Source organism: Coptis chinensis, chromosome 1, assembly GCF_015680905.1.
Source record: "Coptis chinensis isolate HL-2020 chromosome 1, ASM1568090v1, whole genome shotgun sequence".
In the NCBI taxonomy this organism is placed as follows: domain Eukaryota; kingdom Viridiplantae; phylum Streptophyta; class Magnoliopsida; order Ranunculales; family Ranunculaceae; genus Coptis; species Coptis chinensis.
This window is the reverse complement of record NC_141456.1, coordinates 9,984,542-10,007,203: the sequence shown is the minus strand read 5'-3', so window position 1 is coordinate 10,007,203 and position 22,662 is coordinate 9,984,542. Positions and strand designations below refer to the sequence as shown.

The 22,662-nt window shown below is 34.7% G+C and overlaps 1 protein-coding gene and 1 pseudogene across 11 annotated transcripts; both read left to right on the top strand.

The window, feature by feature from the left end:
- The first annotated feature begins 259 nt into the window (after nt 1-259).
- LOC147521999 (glyoxylate/succinic semialdehyde reductase 1-like) lies at nt 260-22,234 on the top strand. Of its 11 annotated transcripts, none has more exons than XM_086590271.1 (11): nt 264-605; nt 728-1,215; nt 3,186-3,290; nt 3,392-3,451; nt 4,466-4,515; nt 6,714-6,791; nt 6,904-7,022; nt 18,877-18,952; nt 20,500-20,610; nt 20,700-20,801; nt 21,354-22,234. In XM_086590271.1, exons 8-11 carry the CDS (start codon nt 18,911-18,913, stop codon nt 21,405-21,407), a joined length of 309 nt encoding a protein of 102 aa, XP_086446397.1. In that variant the 5' UTR covers nt 264-605; nt 728-1,215; nt 3,186-3,290; nt 3,392-3,451; nt 4,466-4,515; nt 6,714-6,791; nt 6,904-7,022; nt 18,877-18,910; the 3' UTR covers nt 21,408-22,234. The 11 variants fall into 11 exon arrangements, 9 of the variants coding, with proteins under 9 accessions (XP_086446424.1, XP_086446418.1, XP_086446379.1 ...); XM_086590267.1 differs by having other exon boundaries at nt 264-609; XM_086590253.1 differs by having other exon boundaries at nt 262-1,215; nt 6,896-7,022.
- Nucleotides 7,029-11,796, top strand: LOC147522000 (uncharacterized; annotated as a pseudogene).
- Nucleotides 22,235-22,662: the final 428 nt, after the last annotated feature.

Below are 22,662 nucleotides of genomic sequence, written 5' to 3'. Positions count from 1 at the left end.
GGAAAACAAAATTGACGAATATTCATCAATTGGATGTCAATCAAGGCTTATTTTGAACGCGAAAATCTTCCTTTAAAATCAATTTTTTTTTTCCCCATAATCCTTTAAAATCACAACTCTCAAAGGTCTACTTGTTTACATATTTTTTATGTTAAATGAATTTATTGAACATATTCGGAATTGCTAAAATAATTCGATTTGGTTATGTTATTTTGAATTGTTTATGGACTGAACCTTGTGAGTAGCATAAAATAATAAAATAACAGAGAAATATTTGTCGTTTTGGATTTAGTGAAAAATAGTTTTAGCACATACACTACGATATTTATAAGGATAGCTAAGATTGTGATGGCTATAATCTAAAAACTAAGTCTGTGTTTGTCTTGCATGGGGAAAATTTATCAAGAAAACCAGTTTTTAATATAAACTTTTGTGAAATATGAGGATGGATGAGAAATTTTTATCCACAATCAACAACAATTTTGATGGGGAAGTTTTTAAAAAGGTCCCCTGCATACAGCATGCTCATATGTCATGACATTTATTTTAAACTAAAAATTGGGATTCACACTGGAATCGCCATGAAAATCAAGCACACCATGTGTGTAGGTGGATTCTACAGTACTTTTTCTAGTGACTATTGCAAACGAGTATTTAGTCAAGTCTTCAATATCACATTAAATATGGTATAGAATTTTAGTTTTAATCTGTGGAATTGTATATGCAGGAGAGAGTTGCAAAAGCGTTTAGGGTACACATTTTCAGATGTCAACTTAACATTCAGAAGCTGCTTCGCTCGCTCAAAGGCTCTTCATGCTGGCATACTGCGGCCAAACGACTACGAGGCTTCAGTTGCCTCTGAAACTGAAGTAGGTGGCAGTGCTAGTTATGTGCCTGAATTTGGCAGTGAATTTGTTTTCAATGCACCCGCTCGGTTTGTTGCGCTGCTGAGGTGCCAATGGATGATAGGCTAGTTCTTGAGGATGAAAGCTGCGTGACATATCATCTACTTCACTTAATGAACAGTGGGTCAGTCATTTTGAACTACATTTCATCAATCAAATGATGCCCAAAGAAGTATAGACTTAAAAATGGTTGAGAGAAGAATGTGGTCAGATAGTGAAAAATGGTGGTTCACAACTTCCTGGAGATGAACTAGCTATAGCGCTTTCACCGCTTTGTCAGGTGCTTGATTCTGACAAACCCAGAGATGAGGTACTGCTTGCATATACAACTTTTCAATAGAGTCTATTTTACCTAAATAGTAAATACCTTTTCATTGTTGTTGAAACGTTTCATGTGTAGTTAGCTGGCGATTTATTAGATCTTGTTCGAGATAGTGCTTTTGAAACTATTTTTTTTTTGCAGGCAAAATGTGAATATATTATATACTAGTATACTGCTAAGCAGTGGGGGTGAGTGGAGTGGGAGAGGAAGATGGAGGAGTGGAGATGGAGAAGGAGGAGTGGAGATTTAGAGTGTCTGAATAGGGAGAGGAAAAGGGAGAGTGAGAGAGACGAAGAGAAAAAACAGAAGGGAAGAGATGAGGACAGACAGACAGAAACCAACCAAGTTGGTTTTTGTCCGCATAACCCCCCCTTCTCCCAAAATGTTCGCTCCGCTCACGGATAATAATAAGTTTACAAACTAAGGGTTAAGCACCACCCGGGCTGGATTAAGTTCCCACTCTGAAACCAAAAAATAAATTCCATGAAAGTGATAAAGCCTTCATTCCAAAGTCTAAACCATGGATTAAGTTCCACTTTGTTGGAGATAGTGCTTTTGAAACTATTTAAGATCTTGTGAATTTTAGAATTGTTGTAGCCATTTTTTAACTGCTTTCATTTCCTTATGGTTTGATAACATGTATAGAATAAGCTCCTTGCTCTTACTATTAGAGATTTGTGCGACGCTTCTCTATGATTAATACCATGAGTTGTGAATTCTGCTGTGGTTATTGCTTTTATTCTTGGGATTACTATTTTCTCTATTACATCATCTTCTGTAATTGCAGAAAAGGTACTCTAGAATCAAGATTATATAAATGTTTCCTATATCAGTCTGTCTCAGGATTGACAAAGCCCTATCAGAGTCTTCTCGTTGATTTTACTTACAGATTGTGAGGTTGTACTTTTTCGCTCGCACGTGTTCCTTCAGCACCAAGTAACTGGGTTGTGTGGATACTAGTAAGGATGTCGGAGTCTGACTCTAGTAGGAGTTTTGGGTTAAAAAACCCAAATACAATATTAATGGACACGGCAGTAGGTTTGAAATGATCTAGAAAATAAGTTTAGTTACATTGACACGGACAAGCGTATTGGTGTCCTGACACAGATACAGAGTGTTTGACATGGCAAGCTGTTCAAAACCGACACAGGTCACAGCTAGGAATAAGTAATATTTATTTCCTTAATTTCAATTAGAATATTGTAGACGTAATAAGTTGGATATTACAAAAATTAAATGATCAATATTCGGAAAGAAAAGAAAACATATATGAATAGAAAGAAGTGAGTAGTTAGCATCAAGTTAGCAATTAGTAAATTAGTATACCAGTGAAAATAGAGTAAAATAGAATAGAATGGAGTCGATTGATACAGATTAAAGAGACAAGTATAAAATCATATTTATAATGGATGTTAGAATGTAGGTGATAATGTATTATATTTTAGTACTTGTTTTGTGGAATAAACTAGGATACTTATCGAGTGAGCTTTGTAAGAGTGAGATGTATCTCACACTACCCTTGCTACTGGTTAGGAAGGGATTTTTTTAAAGGGTACATATAGTGTTATATAATATAGAAACGAGAAAATTAAAATTCTTGTAAGAGATGATGTCCTTACAGAATCACATATGCGTACTCCTCCCTTTTAGATGAGTCCATGCAATATTGATAAGTAATGAGTGATGTCTGTTGTAGTTTGTGGATTGTTTTAGATTGAAAGGACAGATTAGCACCGTTTTGGTGGCTGATATGATATATTATTCTGATCTTACAATAGAGCTGGGAAATGTCGAAGAAGTGCATCTGGAACTTCTAATTGGCTGGGTTTCATCACCTGAAATACTAAAATAAAGACTTGATCTTCACTGGTCATAGTGGTGAATGTGCTCATGGAATATTATGGTCAATTGTACTCAGGAAATTTTCCCCTCTTATCTAAAAAATGTACCTATTTCAGATTGAGATACAAGAGTTGGATGACTTTGCTCAGACTGCTTTCCATGGCTACACATCCCTCAATCACAGCTAGAGTCGTATATTTCGAGCTACGTACCACACTAATGTGAGTATATTGGTGAGTTTCTTACTTCATGGTGCCATATGTCGTAATTGTTGAACTTCTCTTTCATTCATTTATAAAGGTGATTTTCTTGATGAACACAGGTTTGTGCTCCACCAGGAGCTGGACAGACAAATATAGCTATGGTTACTGTTCTACATGAGGTACAAAATCAGTATGCAATAATTAGAAATAGCTATTCTTTTTCTAAAGGATAGGAAAGTTCACTAAACAAGCCTTATGGAAAAAACATGGACATTCTCTGGTGTCTAAGCGAAGACTTTGAGTCCACTGAGAGTTCACTTGGGCATTGACAAATCCTATAAAATAAAGAGTTAGCTGGCTAACTTGGCCATACATCATTCATAACCAATGTTCTAAACCAGTAAACCAGAATCACATTAGATGTCCTTAATTCCTAATGTCTTACTTCCCTAATTATATGCATATTCCATTTTACACTTCTTCTCCATGACGAAGTTGTGTACTAAAATTCGGGTGATATTTTTTGAAGAAGGCTTTGATCGTCATTTTATCCTTCTCAACCAATTGCCCTAGTTTCTTTATCCTACATACCAAATTTTATCACAAAAAATGCAATTATTTAGTTTTCCTACTCAGTTCATGAAAAATCTGTGTGGAGGTCTTCATTTCCCTCAATTTTGATACAATCATTTTGGAACTGGAGACTGGAGTTATAGTGTATTGGCCAGTACGCGAGTAAGTTTTCTACTCAGGGTGATTCCGTTCCTGGAGAAGTACCTTGAGAGTTGAGATTTCTTAGGTGTTGTTCTTAGATTTTTGTTTGGGGTTTTTTGGAGTTGTGTAGCTACATCCTTTATGTTTAAGTTATTTTTTCATCTCGAAAAAAAAAGAAAAGAAAATCTCAATTTCTCTGACAGGTTGAGTCCAAACAGAGTATGATAAGCATTTGGGGTTCAGCAACTTTACCCAATTATAATTTATAAAGATGTTCGTGTGGTTTTTTAGTTTTTACTTTACTCATCAATTTGTGTTCTTTGGTGTTTCCACTATACCTCTAACTTCTACTTTTACTTTTACTTAGTCTTGTGGATGTCAATTCTACCTTTGTAGTCATTCTTACTGGTTTTGGTTATTGTGTTGGTGAATGACACTTTGTGAAACGCTTATAGCTGGTTGTTGACTCATTAAAGCAGGGATATCAGGCCCCACACACAAGGATATAGGAAAAACTGCAAAACCAGTGGTAAGTTTCGTTCTCTAAAGGAGCCAAGCCTCCATCAACACTAAAACTTTAAATATCTCTCTCTGCATACTTGTGCACTTTCTCAATGCTTGAATGACATATGGACCATTTAAGTGCTCATTATATTTCTAACTCGCATTGACATGGGTATCCCACACAAGACCGATGTGAGTAGGACACGGGATACAGCTAGGGCTGTCAATGGATTGGTTTGGGTCGGATTTTGGAAAATCTGAAACCGAACCGATAAGATAATTAGGTACCCGAAACCAAACCGAACCGATAATATTATATTTCATCCGAAACCAAACCGAACAGAACTGAACCAATATATTACAAACCGAAACCGACCTGAACCGAAAACTATAAAATCAATTAATTCCTAAATCAAATCAATTAATTTTATTGATAAAATCTATACAAAATTAATCATAAATATTACTAAAATGTCATCTTATCGGTTTGGGTTCATATCAGTTTGGTGGAGGGCAAACCCGAAACCAAATCAATATCTTATCGGTTCGGTTTGGTGGAGGGCAAACTAAATTTCCAAAACCCAAACCGTTTTGTATCGGTTTGGTTTGGATCGGTTATTGAAACCCATTGACAGCCCTAGATACAGTCGGATAAATATAAAGATAAAAAATCTTACTGTTCCTTAGTTACACAACTAATTATTGGGCTCAAGACCTTACAAAGTGTCTCCTAACAAATAAATAACTATGAAAGTGGCATATCATGGAGTTTTAACTATGTTAGTAGGTTATTTTCTCCATCTTCTAGGGTATAGAAGAAATTTGAAATCGAATGCTCAGTCACCTTAATGTGTCAGTGTGTCCGACATAGCGTTTCTGTGTGTCAGTGTGTCCGACATGGATTTATTTAAGAATATGAAGTGTCCATATTACTTAGTTATATTTTCATTATTGTAATAAGTTGAGGTGTGGAGTCAGAATTGCTGGGTCCATAAACAGTATATGAGATGGAATAGCCCATGATGAATTTGATTTAAACACCTACAGATTTGCATAGATATGTTCATCATCTGACTAAGGTTGCATTAATAGTTTGGAGTGAAGGGCCTTAGTATTACTGTATGATCATTATTAGTGTGCATTATGGTAGGAAAAACAAATTCACTCATAGACAGTTGTCTATAATTCAATATTTATTTGGCATTAAGATGGTCAGTCAAAAGTACTAAAGGTGGATTGGATTTCTTTGGAGAAACAAAAAGATGCAATCTAGAAGGAGATTCTCTGAAACTGGTGAAAAGTTAAGAAGTTCTGTTTGGAAGAGATATGGTCATGATTTAGCAGTTGCTATTAGGATGGTGACTCTCAAGAGAAAAACCAATATGATCTCCAGATTTGAGTGTGGAGAGATTCTGTAGAAAAGCAATACACTTGTGAATACAGAGACTTGGAATGTGGGTCTGGGAGGGAGGACTGAATGTCTGATTTGAGATGGTGCATCTGGTCATACGGTCTTCAGGGTTCAGAATATGGCATTCTTCTCGAAGTGCTTTTAGAAAATATTAAAAACATACTGGTTAAAAATTGGCTGAAGAAGAGAAAACCTCACAGGATATATGTAATCGTCTTTCTACTGCTCAACAGCTCAACACAATGCACGATGCAGTGAAAGCCTTTGAGCTCCTTAAAGAGCTTAGAGAAGCAGATTACCATGTAACTAGGACAGTTCACTTTCTAGGAAGTTGCTTTGTCAGACTATTTTTGCTCTACGTTTTAGACAAACATAGAAAATTTTGAGATGAATGTATCAGGTTTTCCGGGTAGTTTTGACTGACACCACAGCTTATTGACCACTTCAAATTTCTTCACGCCTTTCTAGTGTTGGTGATCCGAAAATAGAGCGTTGATGCAAAGGATAATATACCGAGACTCTCTTTCCCCCAAAACCTCTTTAGTCAAATTGTGCTAGCTGCATGTATACCACATCCACATGTGCTTCGTACACAGCAAAGAAGCTTTAAGATAATTCACTAGTCGATTCCATAATAGTGTCGCAGTGAAGGTATGCTAGAAGTTAGAAGTTAAAACTATAGCTGAAGGTTTAGATAGTTTTTATTTCTTGAGATTATACAATTTGTAGATATGATGTATCTCTGTTTCCTAGAAAGTCGAATTTTGATGAAACTCTGAATCCTTGTTCAATTATGATGGTGCATGTCCAAGAAAATTGACTATGCATGAAGGATGGATGAGCTGAATTTATTTATAAATGATACACATCCGTAGTTTGCCTTAATAAATGTAAGTCTCTAAGTCAATTTCATTTATTTTTATAAGTCTCTCTATCTCATTTCCCATTTCAATTTACTTATGAATAAAAGCTAATTCATGAATTGCATACCAAGTGTTGCAGAAGGATGTGCACAAATCTAGAAACAGAGAAGTTGTCTATTTGTTTGAATCTAGACCACACTGGGATGTTATGTTGATGGAGGTCTTACTGAGCGCCTATTCTCTGAAGGCCTCCTGAAGGTACCTTCTTGCCTGTTTGTGTTAGGAATTTGAATAAGTATTGTTATGCTACGTGTCTTAGTTAAGTTTAGTTGTTTTGTGTTATGTAACTGAGTCCTAGTAGTTGTTTGTATATTGGTCCACTACGTCCACTACGTTAAGTTATTTCCCTTCTTCAGCAATTAGCTTGTATTTGGTTATAAGAACCAGAGACTTCATTGAATAATTAAGTTCTTTTGCCATATCTTCTTCTTAGACTAACCGTGGTATCAGAGCCACCATATTTAAACAATTAGAGCCGAAGCTCTTCTCTGTAGAAAAAGAGTGAAGTAGAGAGTCTACTACTTGTTTGAGAGATGGCTATAGAGAGTTTCCTTCAACCTTCCATTCCTCGTTCGATGGTCATTATGACCATTGGAGCATGCTAATGGAGAATTTCCTTCGATCAAAGGAATATTGGCATCTAGTTGAAACTGGATTAGCCGAACCAGCGAGTGAAGCTGCATTTCGGGCGTTAACAGACGCTCAAAAGAAGACGTTGGAAGAACGTCTTAAGGATTTAAAGGTGAAGAATTACCTTTTCCAAGCCATTGATCGTTCGATTTTGGAGACAATTCTTAGCAAAGATACCTCCAAGAAAATTTGGGATGCAATGAAGAAGAAGTATCAAGGTACTGCAAAGGTAAAATGTGCACATTTGCAAGCACTTTGTGGAGAATTTGAGACTCTTCGTATGCAATCGACAGAGTCTGTTTCTGATTATTTCTCCAAAGTCATGTCTATTGCAAACAAGATGCGAATATATGGAGAGAAAATGGAAGACATCACTATAATCGAGAAGATTCTTCGTTCAATGACGTCAAAGTTCGATTATGTGGTTTGTTCCATTGAGGAGTCCAAAGATCTAGATGCACTTTCCATTGATGAGTTGATGAGTTCATTGATAGTTCATGTGCAACGAATGAATCAGCATGTACCAATGGAACAAGCATTGCAATCACAACTCACTGTTTCCACTCCATCTTTCAGAAATCCAGGACGCGGTCGTGGAAGAGGAAGAGGTAACTGAAGTAATCACTCTCCTCATTAAAATTCAAGAGATAATACTGCTATTGAAACTAGAGGGAGAGGCAGAGGACGTGGCCATTATAGGGGTCGTGGCCATTATCGTAGAAGTGAGCAGCATTCAAAGCCGATTGATAAGTCAGAGATCGAATGTTATCATTGTGGAAGGTATGGACATTATCAATCAGATTGTTGGGCTAAATTGAATACTGAAACAGGTGAATTATCCAATTTTGCTGAAAAAGAAGATGATATTTCTCTTCTTATGGTTTGCAATACCACAGAAGCATCTCATCAAAATATGTGGTACTTGGATACTGGGTCCAGCAACCATATGTGTGGTGATAAATCCATATTTTCTAACATGGACGATTCTTTTCGTGCTGCAGTCAAGTTTGGAGATAACTATACTATTGCTGTAATGGGAAGAGGTACTGTGAATATCCGAACTTCAAATAATTCTCAGCAAATTATTTCAAATGTCTTTTATGTCCCAGGTTTGAAAAACAATTTATTGAGTGTTGGACAGTTGCAAGAAAAAGGTTATCAGATTATTATCAAGGAAGGAATGTATCGTCTTGTGCATGCGACAAAAGGGTTGATTGTTGAGGTTCCTATGACAACAAACCGAATGTTTCCTATGTATATCAAAAGTGATATTCCTTGTTTTTCTGCCATGGTGAAAGACAAGCTGGATATGGCATCTTCGGTATGGTCATTTAAATTTCAGTGGTTTAAAGACTCTACAGCAGAAATGTATGGTGACTGGTCTTCCGCAGGTTGATCATGCCTTAGAAGTTTGTGAAAGTTGTGTTGTTAGTAAACAACACCGAGATCCATTTCCGAAGGGGAAAGCTTGGAGAGCCAAAAAAGTTTTGGAGTTGATTCATACTGATATTTGTGGGCCGATTAATCCGTGTTCTAATGGCAATAAAAGGTACTTTATTACTTTTATTGACGATTTCACTCGGAAAACATGGGTTTACTGCTTGCAGGAAAAATTAGAAACTTTTTCCATATTTCAACAATATAAGGCCCTTGTTGAAAAAGAAGTTGGACTTCCCATCAAAGTTCTTCGATCCGATCGTGGTGGCGAATATACTTCTCATGCCTTTGCCAATTTCTGTGAGATAAATGACATCAAGAGGCAACTCACTGCAGCCTATACACCGCAGCAAAACGGTGTTGCAGAGAGGAAAAATCGCACAATTTTAGACATGGTGTGCAGTATGTTGAACACATCAGGTGTTCCCAAGACTTTCTGGCCTGAAACAGTTTTGTGGAGTATTCACATCTTGAATATGAGTCCTACAAAAGCTGTCCGTAACATGACACCTGCTGAAGCATGGAGTAGACGCAGACCAAGTGTTGATCACTTACGAATCTTTGGGTGCGTAGCATTTGCACATGTACCGGATGAAAAAAGAAAGAAACTGGATGATAAAGGTCAGAAGTGTGTTTTCCTTGGGGTTAGTGAGCAGTCCAAAGGGTATAAGTTATATAACCCAATTTCTAAGAAGCTTCTCGTCAGCCGTGATGTGATTTTTGATGAAGAAAGGACAAGGAGGTGGTCTCTCACAAGTGCAGGGCAGCACATTCCCGTGAGTTTTGATGATGGAGCTGAAGCTCCTGCTCAACCTACTGTTGGTGAAGAACACTCACCACACATTACCTTCTCAAGCTCACCAAGTCCTTCCAGACTTATAATGGGAACCCAACAGCCACTGATATCTTCTCCATCACGTCAAAGAAGTCCTTCAAACCAAGACACACAACCTGAATCTCCAGTAGCAGCAAGGTCTCAACGCAATAGGAGCCTACCAATCTGGACGACAGACTATGAAATGAGCAAAATGGCTTATTGCGAGATGGATCCACTTGTTCATTATGCATTGTTTGCAGATTGTGATCCCATTTCCTTTCAAGATGCGGCAAATGATCCTATTTGGCAGCAAGCTATGGATGCAGAGATTGCTGCAATTGAAAAAAATAATACTTGGGAATTGATTGATCTTCCCAAAGGCCATAAATCAATTGGGGCTAAGTGGGTCTATAAGACCAAGTTGAATGCAGATGGCAGTGTGGACAAGTACAAGGCACACTTGGTTGTCAAAGGCTATAAGCAGGAATATGGCATTGATTACAAAGAAGTGTTCGCACCTGTTGCCAGACATGATACCATCAGAATGGTACTTGCTTTGATAGCTCAGAATTCATGGCCCCTCTTTCAATTGGATGTGAAATCAGCATTTCTCCATGGCAATTTGAAAGAAGATGTCTATGTCGAACAACCTCCTGGTTATGTGAACAAAGACAATGCGCAAAAGGTGTACAAGCTGAAAAAGGCACTATACGGATTAAAACAAGCGCCTAGAGCTTGGTATAGTCGCATCGATGCATACTTCTCTAAATTAGGTTTTCAAAAGTGTCCTTACGAACATACTCTCTTTATCAAGTTTGGAGCTAATGGAAAGTTTCTTTAGTGTGCTTGTACGTGGATGACTTGATATATACAGGCAATGACAATGGGATGTTTGCTGAATTCAAACAGTCCATGATGACCGAGTTTGATATGTCTGACCTTGGGCTAATGCACTACTTCCTTGGCATTGAAGTAGACCAACCTTCCGCTGGAATTTTCATATCTCAAAGAAAATATGTTAGTGACATTTTGAACAGGTTTCATATGCAAGATTGCAACTCAGTTGGTACACCAACTGATTTTAGCTTGAAGCTAACTAAAGACTCTGCGGGGAAGAAAGTTGATAGCACTCTGTATAAGCAAATGGTTGGAAGTTTAATGTATTTAACAGCAACAAGGCCTGACATTATGCATGGTGTAAGTCTAATCAGTCGATACATGGAGCACCCTACAGAGTTACACCTCCTTGCGGCCAAGAGAATCTTCAGGTGCTTGAAAGGTACTAGAGATTATGGTATCCTCTATAAGAAGGGAACAAGGTCTGGTCTAATCGGTTTTACCAATAGTGATTACGCTGGTGACATTGATGACAGAAAAAGCACATCCGGTCATGCTTTCATGCTTGGGTCAGGAGCCATCTCATGGTCCTCCAAAAAGCAAGACATTGTCACTTTATCCACCACTGAAGCAGAATATGTTGCTGCTGCATGCCTCTTGTGCTTGTCAAGCAAAGTGGTTTAGGAATGTTCTTTCTGAAATGCATTTTCGTCGCGATTGCGCCACTCCAGTTTATTGCGACAACAGTTCTACAATTAAGCTCTCCAAAAATCCTGTTCTCAATGGCTGCAGTAAACACATTGATGTGAGATTTCATTTCTTACTAAATCTCGTCGAGTCCCAAACAATTGGTCTTATCCACTGCCGCAGTGAAGATCAAGTTGCAGATATTCTAACAAAGCTCCTCAAACATGAACCTTTTGTAAAGTTGCGTAGCTTGCTTGGTGTATGCTCCATGGCTAATCCAGTTTGAGGGAGGGAATTGTGACGATGGTGTTGTATCTTTCTAAGCTGATTGTTAGCAGCACAATTCAACTTAAGGGAGGGAATGTTAGGAGTTTGAATAAGTATTGTTATGCTACGTGTCTCAGTTAAGTTTAGTTGTTTTGTGTTATGTAACTGAGTCCTAGTAGTTGTTTGTATAGTGGTCCACTACGTCCACTACGTTCAGTTATTTCCCTTCTTCAGCAGTTAGTTTGTATTTGGTTATAAGAACCAGATACTTAATTGAATAATTAAGTTCTTTTGCCATATCTTCTTCTTAGACTAACAGTTTGTTCACTGTCATTTCAAATCGTTTCAAAATAGTGTTTAGCTACAGTGGATGACGTACATAATTGTGATATTTCTAGAAAGAAATGTTGTCTTGTCGAGGATTGCATAGAAAATACTATGTATTTGAAAATTGGGTTAGTTAGTGTTGCCCCCAACTAGATGAGCCAATTAGGATTCCCCCACTAAATGGGCAATTAGGGTCTCCCCCAAATACACACAAAATAAATATCCAAGGGGGTAATACTAGTTAACCCTTGATAATTATGAACACTGAACACAATGGCATTAGCGGAACAGGTACATTATCAAGAAAAGCGGTTGCGTTTTAAGATCATATACTGTAAGAGTTAAAAAAGTTTTCATTCACATTGTTTAGTGTGAAGCAGTTGATGCTGATTCGTTCTTAAAGCTTATCTTGAATGACCATTTAGGTTGAACTGTCCCCGTAGTGGTCGCTGAGTTTATTATGTTGATCAGCTGGAGAGAGACGACATCACAAAAAAAATTCTAACTTCTAGTGCATTTGATTACCTTAATCGTGCAATTTTAGACCAAACATCCTTAGTTTGTCAAAATTTTATTGGATCAAGTCTGTCTTGAAAAGCTGGCATGGTTTTATACTAATAAGAAAATGTACACCTTTGTGCCATGTATTTTGTTGCTGGTCAAAGATTCAAATGCGTATCTGTTGGAAGTTGATGCACAAAGACTTTTGTTACTGAATGTACAGCGGTGATCTTAGCAGCAGAAATAGCAGGGGATAATAGTTGGACAAATTTATGGATGGAATGGGACTCCATGGCAGTGGTTCTAGTATACCCCTCGTTCTAGATTCTTGTTATAATGTACCATACTTTCAAGGCGATTTTGTATTTTGATTATCAGGCTGTTTCCTTGGGTAGATGTTTTCGTGGAATGTGGCATATGTTTGAAGTTGTGACTTCGAAAATCTTGGTAACAATGGATATACCTAATATTTCCTCACAACATTACCAATTCTTGGTAACTTTAGAGATAGAAGGAGATAGAAGTTGGCATAGCATAAGAAGTGAAGGGACTTTTGCTGGAGATCGGTGTTCAGGAAAAATCGGTCTAAAAAGTTATCAATTTTTGTTAGAGAGACGCAGGGTTTTGAAACTTGCACTTGAATTGATTAGTAATCCTTAGATATATATTAGAGAAATATTGAATTGATTAGTAATCCTTAGATATATATTAGAGAAATGCTAGCGTCCTGCCCAATTTGGGGGTAGGACCATCCTACCCAGCTAAATACCAAAAAGAAAAAACTGAACACCGGAATGAATTTAGACCAAAATGTTGGTTTTTTAAGTAACTAAAACTACTGCCAAGGGTAAATTTGGTAAAAGACAAAGGGAATAAAACCAACTTTCACTAGTCTTCTTCTCCAACCTTCTCTTCCCACTTTCCAGCTTCCACCCCTATTTCACCTAACGAAAAAACTTGGAAATTGAGAGGTTTAATTCGTTCAACCATCCCTAATTACTTTGCACTATTTGCTTATTTATGAACATCAAGGCTATTGCCTTTTGAGATTAGATTGGTTTGCCCCATTTTTAACAGTGTTTTCTTCTTTTCCAATGATAGTATCCTTTATCAATGTCAACAAAATCTACTTCAATGTTCACTAAACAATTTTCTATGTTAGAATATTTAATCCCAAACTAATTTTGGTCCTCTTCAACACCAAAATTTAATTTTGTGACGGAAGATTGAGGTTTGGTTGCCAAAAAAAACAGTGTGTTGAATTTGATTCTTGATATTGATTTTGTAGTGACTGGTGAGCAAGAGCAAAATAAAGTTTATAATTTCAATGAGAAAGATGAGGTTATGTTTCTAAAGGTCTGTGTGGTGTGGAGGAAAAGTCGGTGAAGTTTAAAGTTGGTTTTTGGGATATTTTCAGATTGTGTGAGAAAACTCAGAAAAAAAGTTAACAAGTCATTTTTTTGTCTGTTAGAGGGGAAGGATGGTCCTACCCTCAAAAATGGGCAGGACGCTAGCAATCCTCTATATATTATAGCTATACCCTCTTGGCTCTATTTTTCAAGGCTTCATAGAGTCTCAAATTTTTTGTAAACTCTAACACTAATTATGAAAAAGTAGAATATAAATAAATAAACAATCTCATCTAAAGTTTCACAGTCTCCAACTTTTCCTAAATAATATAGCTAATTATAGAAAAAAATTGTGACGGACAACTAAATTGCTAAAAACAGTAATTTCAACAAAAAACGATTTTTCTAAAATCTTTACGCTACAAAGAATAGTTTCCTACACTAATCTCAGATGAAGTTTAACATAATAAAGTTTTTTTCTAGAAAATGACAATAAATCTATGAAAGAACAAAGGGAAAAATGAATTGAGTTGCTTGAACATTTACCACACATATGACTGGAAAAAAATAAAAAAGTCAACGAATCATAAAATAAGTAACAGTGTACACCCAAAACAAATAAAATTGTATTGTATGCACTATATATATGGGCCTAAAAAATAAAGTTGGATCAATTTAATGTGTTATCCACTGTGGGATTTAAACATTTAGTTATAGTTAAGAATTTTAAAAACCACAACTCTGGCCACAATAATTACAACATATTCCAATTAAATTTATGAATTTTATAATTTCCAATTTTAACGGTTTAGTTAAAGCAAACGTTGGCTTAAATAAATTATATAACTATGGATTTAGTTAAAGTGGAAGTTGGGCTTAAATAAATTATATACCAAACCAAAACAAATTACTATACATGTGGAAAATTAAATTATACAAAAAATAACATCACAAAATATATAATAAATAAATAAATAAATAAATAACGGCAAACCAATAATGACAAATATTTTAAAATATATATAATACTACATGAAACTACCGTCAAAGAACAATTAACTGGAAACAGAAAACTAGATGCAAATACATCGAACTAACCTCAAATAATATTTAACAGGAAATCGGAAATTAGATGCACATGCAAGCATTAAACTAATCTTAAAAAGTAATTAATAGACAGTCGGAATATGGATAGAATTGCATTAAACTACCCTCAAAGAATAATTAACGTTTGGTTATCGAAAAAATAATAATAATAATTAACGTGAAATCAAAACTTGGATGCAAATACATCGAACTGATATCAAAAAATAATTGTGGGGAAATCAGAAACTTGATGCAAATGCATTGAATTAACCCTCAGAGATTAAATTAACGGAAAATCGGAAACTAGATGCAACTGTATTGAACTAACCTAAAAAAATTAACTATAAATTAGAAACATAATGCAAATGCAAGCGTAGAACTAATCTTAAAAAATAATTAACTGGAAATCGGAAACCATATACAACTACAGTACTACACTAAACTAATCTAAAAAAAAAAAAAAATAGATGCATATGCATTGAACTAACCTCAAGAAATAATTAACGGAAAATCAGAAATTGGATACAAATTCATTGAACTAACCTCAAACAATAATTAATGAAAAATTAGAAACTAGATGCAAATGCAACTTTATCGAATAATAAATGATAAATCATAAACTGGATGCAAATGTATTAAACTAATCTCAAAGAATAATTAATGGGAAATCAGATGTTGGATGCAAATACATTGAACTGATCTCAAAGAATAATTAACATAAAATTGGAATGCATTGAACTAATTACAAAAAAATAATTAACAAGAAATCAGAAACTGGATGCAATTGCATTGAAGTAACCTCAAAAAATAAATAACATAAAATCAGAAATTGGATGCAAATGCATTGAGCTAATCTCAAAATATAGTTGTATTATATGTTGTGAGAATGTCTCGATAAGTATAGTTTTGTATTTAAAACGGTGTTTTTCTTATCTTTTTTCGTATGATTGGGAACGCCTTGCTATTCAAATAGCTTAAAGTAGCTTATTAGACAATCTCACAAAACTTCAATCAAACTTCCATTATTAAACAACAAAATGAAGTTGAAGGGTTTTATCAATGGTGATTTTTTTTTAGTGGAGAGTACGTACGTAGGGTTTTCATGTTATAAGAAATTTGGATGAGTGATCAATATAAAATTTGTATATAATAGTTTCGCATATATAGTTGCATATATTTTTAAGAATAATTAATATGACAGGATCTGTTCGTAGATAATCTTTGAAGATCCCACATAGTGAGTCAGATATAATTTAAAGAATAACTAACGGAAAATCGAGAACTGGATAATCTTTGATAATCCCATATAATAAATCAAGCATAATTTATTTTTATGTCATGTTTGCAAGAACACTATAAGTGGATTAGTATAAAGTTAGTATTATACACTACATTGGATAATTAAAAGGAAGTCGAAAACTGGATTCAAATACATTGAACTGAGCTCAAAGAGTAATTAAAGGGAAATCGGAAATTTTATGCAAATGCAATAAACTAAACTCAAAAAATAATTAACTAGAAATCGGAAACTAGATGCAATTGCATTAAACTAACGTCAATAACTAACGGAAAATTAGAAATTGGATGCAAATCCTTAAAAAATATTTAATGGGAAATCGGAAACGGTATGCAAATGCATCAAACAAACCTCAAATAATAATTAACGGTGAATTGAAAGCAGGATACAAATGCATTTAACTAACCTCAAAAAATAATTAACATGAAATCAAAAACTGAATGCAACTGCATTGAACTAACCTCATAGAATAATTGGCGGGAAATCAGAAACTATATGCAAATGCATTGAAATAATTTCAAATAATAGTTAACGGGAAATCAGAAACTGGATGAAATTGCATCGAACTAACCTCAAAACATAAATAATTAGAAATCATAAACTAGATGCAGATGTATTGAACTAACCTCAAAGAGTTATTAATGACAAATCGGAAACTGGATACAAATGTAATTAACTAATCTTAAAGACTAATTAACAAAACATCGAAGACTAGATGCAATCAAGACCGAACTAACCTCAATGAATAATTAACGGAAATTGAAAACTTGCTGCAAATGCATTGAACTAACCTAAAAGAACAATTAACGGGAAATCGAAAATTGGATACAACTGCATTGAACTAACCTCAAAGAATAATTAACTAGAAAATCGTAAACTGGATGCAATTGCATTAAACTAAAATCATAGATTAACTAATATGCTAGGAAATCATAAATTGGATGCAATATCTTTGAAGAATATTTAACGAAAAATCGGAAATTGGATGCAAATGCATTGAAATAACCTAAAAAAATAATTAACTAAAAATCAAAAATCGGATGTAACTGCATCGAACTACCCTCAAAGCATAAATAACCGGAAATTGGAAACTAGATGCAAATGCATTAAACTAACCTCAAAAAATAATTAACAGGAAATCAGAAACTGGATGCAGATATATTGAACTAACCTCAAAGAGTAATTAACAAGAAATTAAAACCTGGATGCAAATGCAATGAACTAATCTCAATGAGTAATTAACGAAACATTGAAAACTATATGCAACTACACTGAATTAACATTAATGAATAACTAACGAGAAATCGTAAACTTGGTGTAACTGCACTGAACTAACCTCAAAAAATAATTAACGGAAAATCAGAAACTTGATACAACTACATTGAATTAACCTAAAAGAATAATTAATGGAAAATCTGAAACTAGATGCAACTACATTGAACTAGCTTCAAAGAATAATTAACGTAAAATCGAAAACTTGATGCAAATGCATTGAACTAACCCCGAAACATAGTTTTATATTAAATTGGAAAGTATACTTTTACATTTTGAGTAGTATTTATTGTAATTCTTTTATTATGATTGAGAATGTTTTGCTATTCAAGTAGCTTCAATATCATCTTCGCCATATTGGGCATTCTCAGAAAACTTCAATCAAACTTCTATTATTAAACCTAACAACAAAATTATGTCGATGGATTTTATCAAGGTTTGGTGCTTTCTTTTTATAGAGAGTGGTGATATAAATTTGAATGAGTGATTAATATAATTTCCATATCTTATAGCTATGCATAGTAGCTAATATTTTTTAGAATAATTTAATATAACGACACCCGTTCGTAAGACGGGTTCGAAAACTAGTAAATCCTAATTAATAAAATTCCAATCGTGCTAATTAACTCTATTTTTCTAGTCGTGCTTAATTAACTCTATTTTTCTAATTTGGCCAACACTGCACTCGAGACAATCTCAACCACCACTCAGTCCGTAGGATAGAATTCCAGCCGTTGGTCATAAAACTTCTTTCTCTTGTTATATTGAAAATATATATCTTCTATTATAATAAAACACAATGGCAGGACAAAGGGTGGTTGGGATTGTCTGGGGATCTGAGTTAGATTGGAACAAATATGCGATCTAGAGCATTTTGAAACTCTTTAGGAGATGGGATTGCTTATTTAATATCTAAATTAGTAAAACACTAAAACCATTAAATTACTAACATAAATTCATTTAAATCCTAAAAATGTTCAAAAGGAGGTGGACTGGGCTCTAGTAATAAAGTAAATGACAAATGGGTGTTTTAAATGGCGAGTCCTCTTTATAGATTTGCTAGACCAACGCCCTTCTTCATCTTGAAAGGCATTAACGCCTACCCATTTCTTACTCTCCCTTAAACCCCCTTTCTCAAACTCCACAAATTACATCTTCAAGTTCCCATCTGTTACTCTCTCATTCTCTCCCATCATGATAGATTTCCTTTTATGGTGCTTCTTCTCTAACTATAAATTTCAATATTTTGACTTCTTCCATAACAACTATACCTCTCCGCACACTTCTACAGGGCAGGTTCTATATTTCTATCTTTCACCCTTTTATACTTTTGTTTATTTTTTGACAAATCGAATAACTATTACTTTCTGGATACGATAGGATTTGTTGTTCAGAGCATTACATATTTTTTGTTTGTTTGCATTATTACTATATATTGTTATTAGTATTATAATTACTCATTATAGTTTTGACAATTAACATTTTTGAAGTTTCGTTTGCTAATGGTTAACTGCCACTAATAGTTACAAATTTTCATGCCTACAGGATGAGTTGCTTTTAGTCTACGATTATATTCTCAATGGACAATGGTAGACGGCGTTCTCTTTTACGTGGTATCACAGTAAGATCTTGACATCTGTGCAATCAATTTCCAATGATTTTTTTTGCCCATCATAAGGTGCGTTAGGTGTTTGATTTATTTTGATTTATGTGTAGGTGTTTGAAATTGTACCGTCGGGTAACCACTTAATTAATTCATGCTGACAATGACTTCACATTTTATTTCATATATAATTAATAGAAAAGCAAATTAGTTTGCAACATTAATTGAACTACAAACAATAACTGCCCAACCATCAGCATTGCACGCCTTCTTAACATTTACTCAGCGTGTTAATGCATGCCTTTGGCAAGAATGTGAGAAATATATAACCTACCAAACCTTATAACCAAAAAAGAAAAAAAGAAAGCATTCTATTCTAATTTGTGATGACGAATATCAATTAGAAGGATAAACAATTATAAGGAGGACCCAACCACAACAAAAAGAATGAATGAATATTAGGTATGTGTGTTTGCAATTGAGAAATTTGAAACCTTCATTTTTCCAATAGAATTACGCAGAAAGATCAAATTAAGGGTGATTCATTCCCTAAGAATTGCTCTTTACATTGTATATATACTGTAATTTAATGGCGTTGGTTGTATCTGAACTATATAGTATGTTGTGCTGTCAGGTTTTGTTTTAAGTTAAATTTTGCTTACTCTGGTCATTGAGACACTGAATTAATTTTTTTAAGCTTAGTAGAGGACTACCTTTGTTATGTATATACTTTGTGTGATTTATGAGCATGCATAAGAAATTGCAGCATACTTTTGGCATGAACCAAAAGTTTGCATGTACATGATTTTGATGGAATTTGGTCTGAATCTACTTCATGTTATGATGTTGTAGTTGTATGGATATATACCAAGATGGCACCGTAACAACTCTGAAAGACAGAACATAATATGTACGTGTGTTAATTAAATGCTTTTTAACAGCGCATCGTATGTGTCAAAGTGGAACATGTTGGACTATCCATGGTCTCTACTTATCTGTTTCGTGAACTTGACCAAGTGGATAAAAGTATTAATTACAATGATTTTGGGAGTTTAGCAGTTTGTGTTTGGTTGTAGAAGTCTTGGAAATATGAAGTTGTAACTCTTAATGATTAGCAAAAAAAAAAGTAACTTCTAAAGAGATATGCTAGAATAATAATTCTCAAAGAATGTAGGATAGGTAACTCTTTGTACAGTTGTAAGTCACCAATAATTTAGTCTATCATGTCACAGTCCTGGAGTTGCAATGGTGGTTATATTAAACATGTGTCGGAGAGGGATGGGGGGATTCAATGAGCAGTTGATCTGTAGGTCGTACATGAAATGCTAAAAGTTGTGCAGTTTCATGTTTGAGCTGTAAAAATATTGAAGGAATAGTATGCTATTTAATATAATAACCAATGTGTTACTTTAGTTTTTTTTGCTTGAAGTACATCTTAAGCAATGTTATCGTCAGCAGAATGTTCGCTTTTATGTACGTACCCAAATATCATTGTTTATATTTTTATGGAGTCGTTTTTCCTTCTTTCATCAAATCATCTTCACAACTTTATATAACTTTTGCAGTGCGACGAGCCTCTCGAGCATGGCGCTTCTGTTGGAACAACCCCTGCAGAAGTAGTCAAGAAGTGTAAGTACACCATTGGAATGCTCTCTGATCCATCTGTTGCTATCTCGGTTAGTGAGAAATTATTTGTTTTCTACTTTTTGTCACAACAAATGTTTTTGTACGGGTCACCAAGTTGCAACTTTTGGAAGATTTGCAGGTGGTTTTTGACAAAGATGGTGTGCTTGAGCAAATAAGAGAGGGAAAATGCTACATTGACATTTCAACAGTTGATGCCGATACTTCATCAAAAATCAGTGAGGTAAGACTTGCATACCAATGGCAATCCTAATTTGGTCTGATTTTTTAAAGTCTTTAATTCTCAGATCTTCTATATTACACTATTATTCAACTTGCCCTTATATATTAATTTGAGGGTTAACGAGTATTAATCCCCTATCTCCCGGATGGGAAATTATGGTCTCCCCCCCTAAATACACCAAAAAAAAAAAAGTCAAATTTCAATTCCATTGTCGGTCGATCAGTTCTACTATCTTATTTATTATATTGTCTATTTATTACATTATTAATTTATTTTTTTCATTTTAATAAAACAAAATGGCATACTCAAGCCATTTTATTATAATAGATATAATAAAATGTGCATTTAATGGCACATTATTATAGGACTCCCAACAACTGATTTTTTTTACGTGATGGCTATTTAATTACATATGACACTGTTATTTGGTTCAGTAACTAATGTGCTTATCTAACTTTATTTGCCCTCATTTTTGTGGGTTGTTGATTTGTTTAATTAGATAGCTAGAAATGTTTAACGTGTCTGTGTTACTTCGCCCAAACTTCATTACAGGAACACCAAAACGTTGAATGTCTGGTGTTGGTGGATTTTAAGGTACGACTTTGAAACCCCTTATTTATCTTTCATTAATATATTTTTCTATTAAAATTTTATTTGAACTATCATTTGGATGAGAAATTAGGTAGTTATTGGAATGCGGTTGTGATCCTTTTTGGATATTGGCTGGTAAATTTCAAAATTTGGTCAGTTATTTCATATCTAATCGTTGGTTATACACACTAAACAAATTTTGGTATTGTTAAGTGCCTTGAGTATATTCATAATAGGGGATCATTAACTGAGCAATGATTGCATTGCCAGGCTATGGTAAATCTCTCTCACGTCTCTTTTTTTGTTCTTTATTCTATAAAGAGTTTGCCAAGGATAGATTTGTTTACTGCTCATTTGTGTGTGTACCATAGTCAAGGTCAAGGAGATTAAATGGGAGCCACCTAACCAATCAATGTAGACGGGTCAGCAAATGACAATTCTGGTGTAGCAGGTTTAAAAGTGATATATAGAGATCGTGATTGCCATATTTCAGGTGTTGTGCATGAATATTGGTATTAACACAAGCTCTGTTCATGGTTGAGTGTTTGGCGATTTTGAAGTGCATCGAGGAGTGCGTCCTGAAAGGGTGCAGGAGACTATTGGTGGAATAAAACTCTGTGGTTGCTGTGATGGCATATGGATTTTCAGGCTACTATAGTTAGTTAAGCCTAAATGGTTAAAGTGTTATAGATTGCTAGAATTCTCTTTTCTGTCAAGTACTTAGCGTGAAGCCAACTTTACGGCTACCACACTCTTCATCTTCTATATTCTTCACCAATTTTCAGAAATTTCAATTCCTCAAACCAAATATAGCCTAAATGAATTTGAATAAATTCATCTTGACTTCTTATTGTTTAATAACAACTTGAAATTTGTTACAATATTTGCACATTCCCCCCCCCCTTTTCTACGCGGAGTTAATGGCGTACAAGACTTGCAAATGTATTTCGTAGAAGAATTTGATGATTTTGTTAAGTAGATTGCATATGTGATGAAGAGTGGAATTCTAATCCAGTAGGCAGTAGCATGTGCTGAAGGTAGTAGAAACAATTTCTGCCCTACTCTACACCAGTATATAATTCAGTTAGCCAGTCAGTTTTGTCAGACATTTACTTCCAAGTTAAATTAACAGAGATATTTTTTTGTGGTTAACGCAAGGCATTTATCTGTAATGCTACACGTACAAAAGGAACTTAAAGATCTACATGCCACCATGCACACCATTTTGTAAATAGAAACGACATCACAACAGAAACAAAACATTTACTGC

Coding starts and splice junctions, on each gene's coding strand:
- LOC147521999 (XM_086590292.1), top strand. CDS start 18,911: ATGGACAATGGTAGACGGCGTTCTCTTTTACGTGGTATCACA. Junction 18,953..20,499: donor CTCTTTTACGTGGTATCACA/GTAAGATCTTGA, acceptor TAACTTTTGCAG/TGCGACGAGCCTCTCGAGCA. Junction 20,802..21,353: donor CTTCATCAAAAATCAGTGAG/GTAAGACTTGCA, acceptor ACTTCATTACAG/GAACACCAAAACGTTGAATG.